The 12,875-nt window shown below is 35.6% G+C and overlaps 1 protein-coding gene across 1 annotated transcript; it reads right to left on the bottom strand.

Annotated features, from left to right (window-relative positions):
• Positions 1–723: 723 nt before the first annotated feature.
• LOC127968493 (collagen alpha-1(VI) chain) lies at positions 724–4,351 on the bottom strand. The gene is made up of 6 exons (XM_052569753.1): positions 4,190–4,351; positions 3,925–4,034; positions 3,555–3,741; positions 2,490–2,661; positions 2,373–2,402; positions 724–2,291 (listed from the first exon to the last, which is right to left on the bottom strand). The coding sequence occupies exons 1-6, from the start codon at positions 4,208–4,210 to the stop codon at positions 1,690–1,692; spliced, it is 1,122 nt and encodes a 373-aa protein (XP_052425713.1). The 5' UTR covers positions 4,211–4,351; the 3' UTR covers positions 724–1,689.
• Between the last annotated feature and the right edge of the window lie 8,524 nt (positions 4,352–12,875).

The raw sequence follows: 12,875 nt of genomic DNA on the forward strand, positions 1-12,875 counted from the left end.
TGATTTGGCAGAAAGTACTTTTAACATCCTAAGAACTTATATTATTGGGAAGCTCCTAAATCAAACCCTGTTGTACCGCTTCCAAAGACTGTAACGCAAAATATGGCAAGATATACAATTAAATATGTTGAAATCAGGCAAAAGGCCGAATGTTTTTGTGTTCTGAAACTGCTGAACGTCTGCAGGTTGACAATAAACAGTAGATCTGGTTTACTTAAATATTCAGGCTCCTGCTGAGGTAAGAAGCTATCGTAAAATCCGAGACTGAATTTGCCCAGTGAGTGGTGGGAATAAAGTTTAATTTGAATAAGGTTTGGATGTTTTTAGCAGCTGCAGCTTTTTTTCCATGTTAAGCTCCAACTGGGAAAGCTTGTTCTTAGAAAAACAGGGAGGGTATTATTTAAAAACAAATGAAGCAACAAAATACTTGGTTAAAATGTAAATAACTTGTTTCAAGTTTAACCATATTCATTTTATAGTTTATTTCACTGTTTCTGGTTAGCATTCATTGGCTAAAGTTAAAATCCAAATGTACAGTAGCCAAAAATTTGTTGACAGTAAGTACTTCAGAATGTTTGTGGCGTATGCAAGGAGATAAATTATGGGAAAAAAGCTGTTCACAACATTCTCATTTAACAACTAAACTGACTCTAATCCTTCACAGCATCTTTTGCTGTGTTCTGGAATGCAGATATTTTTCAAGAAAGACACACGACAGAGGTCTTAGTGGTGGGGTGTAGCATCCTTTATTTCAAATACCTTTACAACAGCCCTGGGGCTGGCCTCAAATACATTTTTGGCATGAGAAGCCTGTTGGTAAACTCTTTGGTTAAAGGCACATAGAACAATTTTGAAGAAACCTGCATTTGAATGACTAAAGGAGCTAGTGTAGTGTTTACATGTGTAGCACCAAATTTCTATTCAAGTTTTATTTTTAATGGCAACAATTAAGTGTACCACAGACTAATGCAAGTAAAGAATTGCTAGGACTTGGTTGCAAGCAGGGTCCAAAATATATATATTTTCAATTTCCAGGTATATTTGACAGTAGATATAAACATATATTGTAAAGGATAGATAGATAGATAGATAGATAGATAGATAGATAGATAGATAGATAGATAGATAGATAGATAGATAGATAGATAGATAGATAGATAGATAGATAGATAGATAGATAGATAGAAAGACTGATTGATTGATTGATTGATTGATTGATTGATTGATTGATTGATTGATGGATTGATTAGAATGTGTTCATTTTGGACCCTGGTTGCAAGATTGCAAGAAGTCTGCATCATCAAATAGAGATGATAGCTCCTTTCCACTGAAATAATAATTTTGTGCCCTTAGCAGTGGATATATTATTTAATGCAAATTTCTGGCAGTCATGGACAACTTAATACAGTCAAAAAGTCAAAGCTCTATAACCTACTCCAACATTGACATAATCTGTGAAACGACTTGATAAATCCCTTTACCTACAAAGAAATAAGTGACATGAAAATAATTTTTTAAGAATTCCGACACAATCATTTACTGTCTTTTATGAAATGTAAGAGACTATGAAAAACCTTTTAAGTTCAGATATACCATTCACATGGAAAACAGACAAAAAATAAAAACAATCAAAGCTTGCGCTATACTGTCACCCACCCCCTTTATTCCTGAACCCCTCCCACTATCCAATCACCCCCTCGACTCCAAGGAAATCTTGCGGGATACAGTTTGGTAAAAGACCCCAGTGACCAATGAGCGGTAGTCAGGTACTTTGAAAAGGTGGCGGTAGGCGTATGTATTGTCATAGGGCCGTCCTCGGCTCACTAAGGTGCGCAGGTGCATCTCGTTTACCTGGTTGCCCACGGCCAGCACATACAGCTCAATGCCCGCATTGTTCACCTGTTCCACGGATTTTTCAATCTGGTTGTTGCTGACGCCTTGGGAACGGCCATCCGAAAACACCAGCAGCTTCTTCTTCCTCGTCCTGCCACCCCTGAGGCGCTCAATGGCGAAGGTGAGAGCATTTGTTATCTGTGTACCTGCATCCTGGAACTTTGCCTCTGTAATATCAGCGGCCACCTGGGTGATGTTTGAGGAAAATTCGGTCTCTAAGTTGGCATTGTTGCTGTACTGGCCAATGGCAACCCGGACCTGGAAGCTTCCTCTTTCTGCTGACAAAAAGCGCTTAGCCAGCATTTGTGCGAACTCCTTGGTCATCTCGAAGTTCTTGGAGCCCACGCTTGCTGAGCTGTCCATCATGATGAGGACATCAGTGTTGTCATTAAATGAAACTGAACAAGAGCAAGAAGGTGTAAAAGTTATTATCTCATCAAAAAAAAAAAAAAAAATTTGTCTCTCAAATCAGTACTTACTTGGACAAGTAAAGCTAGGACACTTCTTGTCTGTGAAGAAAGCACAACATTGTCAAAATCCAAATCCAGAACTCCCGAAGCACCCTAAATCTGCAGCAGATGCAGTATTTAACCTACCTTCACAGATCTTCTCAGTCAGGTTTTGCAGGAAACTGTCATCCAGAAGAATACCAAAGTTGTTTAAGACAAAGGAGAAGCCTTTTCTGGGATCATCTTTACACACAACCTCATCAAGCTGTTCCGAATTGGGCTGCCTTTCTGCATAATCCGCCACTCCAACACCACCAACCTGCCAGAAATCATAAGAGAGTCAAGGTTTCTATCTACTGGTGCATCCTTTCTGGTTGTGGACTTCATTTAACTTCATGTCATGAGACCATACTTGGATGCCAATAACATCAAATGTCCTTGGGTCACAAGTTTTCCCTAACTAAAAATCACATCTGTGGGATGTTTGATTCCTTTCACTAAATAATGCAATCCACTTCTATGGAAGCAGTTTCAGTACACCTTCTCAAAGATCCACACAGGTGCATTAGTACATTAGTACAAAGTTCAGCACAGGGTCAATGGAAAAATGTGCCATATGTGCCAGAATGATATTACATTGCTCCCTGCATACTTGCATACACTTTCAAACTGAAGTATCCAGTGAGAGGCACTTGAAGCCTGCTCGGCTTAATCTGAAACAGATGTACGTGAATTTGGCAGTGTTTTATATTGGTTGCTGGACGTATTGCAGCAGGAACCTAACCAGTGCTCTTAACAAACTCAAACAACAAAATCTCCTTTTAACGTGAATCATATTTCTGGGGACTTGTACCTGAGTGCTCTGCATCGCAAGTACAATGCTGTATCAGGTGCATTACCGAGCAAGTTTACTTTGTCAGTATAGCCATACATATGGAGATGGTTATGTGATGCAATTGTGGAAATCATATGCTATGGTAAAAGTACTTTGAGGTAATATGTAGTTTTGCGCAAGTTAGTGTGCACAAACCAATCCAGATTAATTCCATAATTTGTGTGAAGAGGAATAAAAATGGTTGGCTTTTTAATGTAAATAGTGTTTATTTCAACTAGAAACTGGAATTGTACCATACGTGTAGGTATTTATTTTTAAGTTCTGCAAAAGTCAAGGCATGTTTTTTGCAAAAAGCAAAAAGAGTTCATTAGCTTTACCTTCAGTCCCTTGCCGCACAGCACGTTCATGGGTACTTTGTCTCTTATGGTGTCAGAGCGTCCATCAGTAAGGACAATGACCACACTCCTCTCCGTCACAAGCTTGTTGATCATGTTGTTAAGCGAGTACTGCAGAGCTTCTCCAGTGTATGTGGCTTCAGCCAGCCAGCGGAAGTCTTTCACGGCTCTAAAGTGAAAAATATCAATTTTCTTTATTTCTTCAGACACAATGCCAGGTGTACACACGAAATGCGAGCTCATCTGAAGAGGAAACAAAATCCTTCAAGCCACATAATTGGATCTTGAAGTTGTTTTTGTCATATTGTGTGCAGACTATGGTTTTATAAAAAAGAACGTTGATATTACATACTGCTTTAGGTCTGTTAAGGTCTTAATGTTGGGGTCGCCGAGCTGTACAACCTCCTGAGCATTGGCACCGCTGTACTGCACCACGCCAATACGAGATTCATTGGCACCAAACTGAAAGAAAAATAAAGAAACAGCTTAAAAAACAAAAACACTTACTGGTATCTGAATAAGATTGGAAACGTGCTATCTATGGTGATAACAACTCTAATAAATCATAGCTGACAGTTAACGGAAAAATCTCTTTATGATTTAAAAAGGAAGCTTACCTTGACCTTGAGCCTGTCCATTACCGTCACAATGAAGTCTTTAGCGATGGCAAAATTAGAAGCTCCGATACTCTCAGAGCTGTCCACAATGAAGGCAATGTCCAGGGGTCCACATTTGCATTCTTAACAAACAAGAAAAAAACATGCATATAGTGAAGATGGCGTTGCTAAATACTAAATACAAACACAGTTTAAAACATTTTTGATATACGTCAAAGTCTTGGGACTTACCACAGCAAGCTGAATGAAAGAAAGAAAGAAAGAAAGAAAGAAAGAAAGAAAGAAAGAAAGAAAGCACATTACATTTGCATCAAATCTGACAATATCAGACAAATCAGAAACATATGTTCTATCAAAACATTCACAGTAAGGGGTTAACAATTATTTAGCTATTTCACGGAAGGAAGAATCTAGTCTGGAGATAATAAACATTCATAAAACTCATTAACACTTACAAAAGATCAGTTAATGCTCTGACCTAAACACCTGACGGTTTTAATATCTTATGTCTGAGTTTATAATCTTAAAGTAGAATTTATAATAGACCATAACCTGTGCTTAATCTGTGGTGGCAATAATGAACAAACAATGGTTTATAAGATTCTAGTATACAGACGTAAAATAGTCCAATCTGTGCAAGTCTGGATAGAACAAGATAAAAGTAATATGCTTGGGAGTAGAAATGAATGATAAAATGCTAATAGACACAAAGCAGCCTACTCTCAAATAAATGGTTGGAGCTATTTGTCTTGATGGTTGAAACAGAATTTCTTTTTTTTTTGGACAATTTTTTCTGGTCCCTAAGGTTTCATTCATACAGTAATACATTTCAAACTCTGCTTTTACTCACTGTGTTTAATCTTACATGACTAATGTAATTTTTAACAGCAACTCAAGATGAATGCACAAGGGCTGTACAGGGAGAACCTTCATATCCCAAAAATGCGGGCCATATTAAATAAAACACTAGCCCACAACACATTATTTGCACCCGATTGGTTAAAACTGTCAAATTCCCTTCCTTCAAATTAATATGTAACGTTACACTGAACTTTCACACTCTTCTGTTCAAAGCATCAGTGTTTTCTCTCTCTCTTGGGTTATGTCCTGCTTTCACATGCCCAGATGGTGATATTAAATATCTAAGTTGAGCTTCCAAAACTAATATTTATGATAAACATGCACACTCTGATAATTTAAAAACATTTAAAAGACTCCAGCTCCAACGGGAGTTATGAAACAAAATAATGAATATCCTTTCAAAAGCTAAAGTCATAATTTGAATAACTTACTTAACTAGAAATATTATACACATGAATGGATGATTTCTGCTACAGTGTTTTGAGAAAAAAAAAAACATATTTATACATAAATGGAAAATACATAAAGTATTTTCTAATTCCTCACTTGCCAGTTACTCATTTTCTTGCATGTTTTCTACTGGTCTGCAGAGTATTGTGAATGCTGAGCTGGCTAGGTGGATTGCTGCATCATCACTTCATGGCATGAGTTGACGTTACATTGTTAAATCAGTGTGGGTGACAGGCAGTACACCTTTTATGGAGGCAGTGAGACCGAGTAGTGAGTCATGGGTAAATACAAAAACAGGTCTACTCACAGCACATCTTCATGATGATATCCAGAATCTCACATTCCTACAAATAGAGAGAGAGAGACATAATACAGACTGCTGCTTTTGCAGCTCATTTTCTCTATCGCCATTTTGTATCACAAAATGGAGCCACAAGTCCATGTAGTTTTAATAACAGGAAATTCTGCTGAACGCTCTCCAAAGACTCACATACTGCAATGCACTTTTTAAAAATAGTGCATTTCCTCTTGTGCAAGTACATACTACATAAATATAACACATCGACCGGGTAATTTATTCAGGGAAATTTTATTTCCCGATTTTTTAATAAAAATTACTTTACTAAAAAAAGTACAAATCTTTTTTTCAAGTAAAAGAGATCATTTATTAAAACTAACAACTAAATAAATGACTCATTCTATACCAAACCATTTTTTTTTTTACATCAAGACATATACAGTACTTTGTACACATAACTAACATATTTACATATCAACGCATACTTGCTTTTAAGAAACTTGTCAAAGTATTAAAAGAGAGATTATACTATTCCTAAACACCAGAATAACTGGTAAAATGTTGGACACTTTTAACCATTTCGATTTTAAAAGTTTATCCGGCACATTTAGCAATGCTTGCTTAGTAAACCTGTGACGATGGAGCATTAAAAACTAAATTGAACTTGTATCTTATTTCACATGCAAAAGTCGGTTTAAACAGATGTCTTAAAGGTACAGCAGCAAAATAAGTCTGTTCAATTCTATAATGGTCAAAATCACTAAATAATTTTGCATTTTAAGTGGCCCTCAAAAAAAAAAGGACAAAACGACCTCTATAAATGTCACTATAATGTCATGCATTCATCTCTTTATATATGCAGTGGGACAATGCAGCTGTTGTGTGCTATTAAAAGATGATTTTATTCCACAAAAGGAGTAGTCTAATATGTGCTTGGGCCTTGGCTAGAGATTTCCATCGCTACTGACTGTCAACGATGTGGAATTCACAAAAATAACGGAAAGTGAATTGTGGAATATTCAGGATCATTTATCAAGAGCACTGTTACCATTTGTGTTGCTCTTTGTCTCTTCATACAGGAAACTGTGCTGGAACATTTGCATTAAACTTTATCCAATAACGTGTGCCTTTCTTTGATTTGTGCATGCAATAAAACTCAGTTTATTTTAATTAAACACACTCACATCAGCTCCTGGCGGCCCTGGTGGTCCTGGTGGTCCCTGTGCATGAATACAAGACAAATTAAATGAACAATGTGCAAAATGAATTCACACACCAAATGCAAATATGACTGTTTCTGTAATATCGAACAACAGAAGGTCTGTGCAAAGGTCTCTGTCAACTTTGTTACATGCTACACAGATTTAGTTCTGCCAGAGCAAACAAGCTCTGAATCTCATTCCAAATAAGAGCATTTTTGAGTCCGTCACGTCTGCTCCTCTCTGGATGTCATCCAGTGGCAAAGAGGAGTATCACAAAATTGCAGGCTGAGGGAAATTTCCCTTCCCACATTCCCATAACTCACTGCTGCTCAGCGCCGTTTCACATAACTGAAGATATTTACACTTTAAAACGTATCTTGGCTCTTCTGGACAGTGTAGTATAAGAGCCTGGTTGTTTACTTCTGAAAATATAATAATGCCAATCATCTTCTGTATGTATCTGATTTGGAGATATATATTTTTTTATATATTTAATCTGGTTCAGGTCCAGGTTTTTGACATATTTTGGGCTACTTTTTGAACATGTCAAATGTGGCCAGTGGTGTTTCTGATACTATATCAAGCTAACAATAAAACTTGTTTTTCTAACTTGTATTTGGCCAATATTTTGAGGTTAGATTTGTTGATCACATTCCATTGAATTTCTCAACAAAAGGTTGAACATCTTTGCGCCTTTGGACGTCTGACATATGGCGCAAACATTTTAGATTTCAAAAGTTACGAGACCCAATTCTGACAGCAGATCAGTATGTTTGTTTCTCTGATCCAGGGTACAAATACCATTAGAACGTTATGCCGGGATACTGACATAGGATACTGACAAATCGTACTCATGAACCTTCAGTTGAGAACATGAATCATGATATAATGTCAACTTTTATCTTATTCCGGTAAGGTAATATACAGTAAAAATACAGAACTACCAAATTTTTGCTATAGGTTTAATTGCATCATTTAATAATTGCTGTTAATAGTGTTCATGGTCTGTTTGATTACATCTTTAATTGATTTTTCCATACATTTCTGCCATATCCACATAAACTGAGTCGCCACTTATAAGCTACTACTAAATATATTAGAAACTTAGGGTAGCACGTTATTTAACAGTCCTGTTCCTCATGTACATACTATGTACTTATTATGGTAATTACAATAACTATGTAATAACTAGGTACTAACCCTGAACCTACCCCTACCAGAACTTTCTTAGATAAATACACTGTAAGTACACTGTAAGTACATGTTAGTACACGTACTGTAAAATAAAGTGCAACCAAACTTAGTTTTCTGTAAAGTTCCTTTGCAATGATTTGTATCGTAAAAAGCACTATACAAATAAACTTGAATTGAATTGAATTGAACACATGCAAAATGCATGAAGCAGTGCACTTACAGAATTTCCTTCAGGCCCTCTGTGACCCTTGGCTCCTTTAGGCCCAGGTGGTCCTGGTCTGTCATTCTGTGGAACACAAAATATGAACATTCAGCCTGGGAAATACAAAGCTGATAGAGTTATTAGTATTTGTACCATTTACATATAGTTAATATATGTAATTTACAATGTAAATAAAAAACACAAATCTTTTATATATATATATATATATATATATATTTATTTATTTATATTTTATACTCTTAATTCCAGATTTTCAGACTTTTGGACATCACTGTTATATCACTACTATAAGCATCGCAGTCAGCTGTTTAAAGTTCTCCCAGACAACAATCTTGCTTCATATAAACAATTTAAATGGTCTGCAATAATTCAGCTGCCTCTGCACAGTTTTGCCTCCAGCCCAGCAGATACATTCATCCCTTCATGTGTGTCTTGTGCCAGATTACGGTTAGGCAGTGAGATAAAACTAACCACCTATTCCTATTTTCAAGCTCTCTCTTCCATGCTGCTTCAATTACCTTCAAATTCCTCACTTCAAAGTCCACAGCTGTCACAGACACTCTCCTAGCAAGCTCACAGTAGGGACAAGGTTAAATGATGCTGTCATGCCAATACTGTTTTGGTTCATTTTGATTACCTTGACAGATATGAGACCGAGTGTGGCCCCTCGGGTTTGGGAGAGGCCGGAGGAGCCCAATCAATTGTTTACAAGGACAGAAAAACATTTCTAAACACTCTTGGGCAGCAGAAAGACAGAGTCAAACATAAGGAAAAGCAAAGCAACTTCATGGCTCATATGGCGCAGATGTGAGGCCCGGAATATCAATGTATACAAAATGTATACACCATTAAATCAAACACTAAGCATTTGCACAAACATAATAAAGCCTTTTTTTAAGTAATAACACATTCACCAAGAAAAAAAATGTATATCACTGTCAATATGTATAAGCAACAGAATGCGAATGCAATATTTATGCATGCTTCATACAAACGCACATACTATACTAAACAGCTATACTAGTGGAATCTTAGGAGAAGCAAAGTAAATAAACATGTCCTATAAAAAAATAGTTCAGAAAAATCAGAGTTAGGAGACAAAAGGTCAGAATATAATGAATAAATTAGTCAGTAAACTTACAATAAGATTTTTTTCTCAGAATTTGAGTTTATATTTTGCAGTTCTGCCTTTATATCTCACAGTTGTTAAATTCGTGCAATTCAATTGTGATCAGCAGAATAGAAACATGTCAAATATTAAAAATGATCCATTATCAAAATTATCCAATCAACAGCAATACAGAGTATGAAAAGGCAATGCAGAAAAGCTGAGTGGATGCAGCAGAAAACGAAACTTGAAATTCAATATAGCATCTACAAAGACAACCTTCATGCTTTCAATGTGGAACTAGCCACAGCTAGACAGACCTTATTCTCAAACCTTATAAACTGTAACTTAAACAAAACCCACACTCTTTTTGCTACTGCTGAGAGACTGACAACCTTAAATCATCAACCTGCTATCTTGACACACTTCCCACATCTTTTTTCAAAAGTAACTGTTTAGAAGCAGATCTCTTAAAAGTATTGAAAGTCTCATTTCTTTATTTTCCAAAGTCACTGAAAACTGCAGTTGTTAAGCCTCTTCTGAGAAAGAGCAATCTTGATAACAACAGACCAATATCAAATCTTCCTTTTATAGGTGAGATTATTGAAAAGGTAGTCTTTAATCGGCTGAACAAATGCTTAAACACAAATGGATTCCTGAACAATTTTCAATCTGTTTTCTGACTGCATCACAGCACAGAGACAGTGCTCATTAAGATAATAAATTATATTATAATATACTTTAATTCTGATTCTGGCCAAATATCTGAGCTGGTACTACTAGATCTTAGTGCTGCGTTTGACACTGTTGATCATAACATACTGTACTTCTAAAGAGACTAAAAGACTGGGTCAGGCTTTCTGAGATGGTACTCAAATGGTTCAGATCATGCTTAGAAGAGAGAGGTTATTATGTGAGTATAGGAGAGCATGAGTCTAAGTGGATATCCATGACACGTGGAGTCCCACAAGGCTCAATTCTTGCACCGCTCTTGTTTAGCCTGTATATGCTCATATAGTCAAATAATGAGAAAGAACCAAATTGCCTATCACAGCTATGCTGATGATACCTAGATTTACCTAGCCTTATCGCCAAATGACTACAGCTCCATTGACTCCCTATGCCAGTGCATTGATGAAATGAACAGTTGGATATGCCAAAACTTTCTTCAGTTAAACAACGAGAAAATGTGAAGTTCTCAAAGTGAATGCATACCATGTCTAGGGGTCTAGCAACCAAAAATCTTGTGGTTTTGGAGACAGACCTTAGCTTTAGTAGTCATTTTAAAGCAGTAACTAAATCAGCATACTGTCATTTCAAAAACATTGCAAGAATTAGATGTTTTGTTTCCAGTCAAGATTAGAGAATCTTGTTAATGCCTTTATCTCCAGCAGGGTGGACTATTGAAGACCATTAGACAGCTGCAGCTCATCCAGAACGCTGATGTCAGGATTCTGACTAGAACCAGAAAATCTGAGCATATCACACCAAGTCCTAAGGGCCCTACACTGGCTTCCAGTTACATTTAGGATTCGTTTTAAAGTACATTTACTCATTTATAAATCCCTAAATGGCCTAGGACCTACAGTACATACATTGAAGATATGCTCACTGAATATAAACCTAAAAAAGCACCCAGATCATTAGGATCGAGGGTTCACACAAAACAAAGGGAGTTTAATAATAATAATAAACAATAATAAATAATAATTTTCTATCTTTAACTGTTTAAAATTCATTTTAAATCAGTTTTAAATAATTTTAAAAGTTTTTAAATCCCTTGTTTTTTGTTTTTGTTTTTTTTAATGATTATTTTAGCTCATTTTATGTAGAGCACTTTGAATTACTATTGTGTATTAAATCTACTAAATAAACTTGCCTTGGCTTTCATTTTTGCTCTTGCAAATTCCGCCATAGCGAATCCACCATGGTGCAAGTGCAACTTTTATTTAAAGGGAATGGGAGATAAGACTTTAATTAATTTATTGAATATTACACCCAAAACAAACCCATGACTCTTTAAGAGAATAGGTCTAACCAATTTGGACCATTTTCCTGTACCATATTTTTTTTTTATCGTTAAACTTACAAAAGTGGATTCAGACATGTCCTAGTGCACCTGTGCCATGCGCTTTAGGCCATGGGCTTAGATCATTAAAATAGGGCCCATAGTGTCAGAATTTAAATAATAAAGAAGTAATTTACAAATGCAATAAGACTTTTCTTCTCAGAATTGTGAGTTAACATCTCGTATTTGACTTTTTTTATTACAAGTTAATATTTAGCAAATCTGAATTTATATCTCACAAAAATAGACTTTTGAAGAATTGCTTTTTTCCCACCACAAAATAAAAAAATTTATCACACAATTCAGTCTTTTCTTATGAGATTTCTGAATTTACAGAATTTCTCCAAATTGCAATATAAAAACTCAGTTATAAACTTGCAATTCTGTCTCTTTTTCTCAGAACTACAATTTTTTTTTATTTTTAATTTAGTTTCCTTCTTGCAATTGTGATTACTTCGCAATTGTAATGCTGCACCAAGAAATTTTACTTTCAATTACTATATTTATTTATTTATATTTATTTAATTTATTCCATGATATAAATGAGCTTCCATTTTAAACTGTCTTGTTGCTATAAGCTATTATTTTTTTCAGAAACAGTTCACAGTTTGACTCTGTATCAACAAAACTCTATGTAATAATCAACACAAACTAGATTGTTAGCATTCTACAGTTGCTATTGTGTGGCTGCTAAAGTGGTTGGTTGCTATCATGCTTAATTGATCATAAAAGTAACAAAATGTTTGACCGGTTATACCCTAAGTATACAGTGATCGTCTTAACAAAAAACATTAATAACAGAAGTCTTCATAAACAGAAAGATCAGTTGTGTATAAAGTTTAAACCTCCAAAACAATATGCTGCAAAATGTTTTGATATGATGTAAACATTACGTTTGATTAATAAAGGCCTTTCTGTAGCCCAAACATTCAAGAGTGTTCAATCACAACAGTTTAACTTTACTTTAAATCAGTCATTGTTTCAGCATGTTAAATGGTTCTTCCCTCTGTGTTATTGTGGATATTATTCCCTCCAAATCTGATGTTTATTATGAAGAGCCTCTGGCCAGGTTTTAAGATTCTGTTGTAAAACACATAGTAAACGTTTTAATTTATGGCCTCTTCAATTCTGCTAATGATTACTTTTGGAATTATAGTCAGTTAGTTTCTTTTTGATCTTTGCAAAACCAAACACATTTTTCTATTGTCTAGATTAACCTAACCTAACTATGGTAAACTACTCAAAACTTTTACAGGGGGTCTTCAGCCAATAAAATTAAACC

Source organism: Carassius gibelio, chromosome B11 (genome assembly GCF_023724105.1).
Source record: "Carassius gibelio isolate Cgi1373 ecotype wild population from Czech Republic chromosome B11, carGib1.2-hapl.c, whole genome shotgun sequence".
In the NCBI taxonomy this organism is placed as follows: Eukaryota; Metazoa; Chordata; class Actinopteri; order Cypriniformes; family Cyprinidae; genus Carassius; species Carassius gibelio.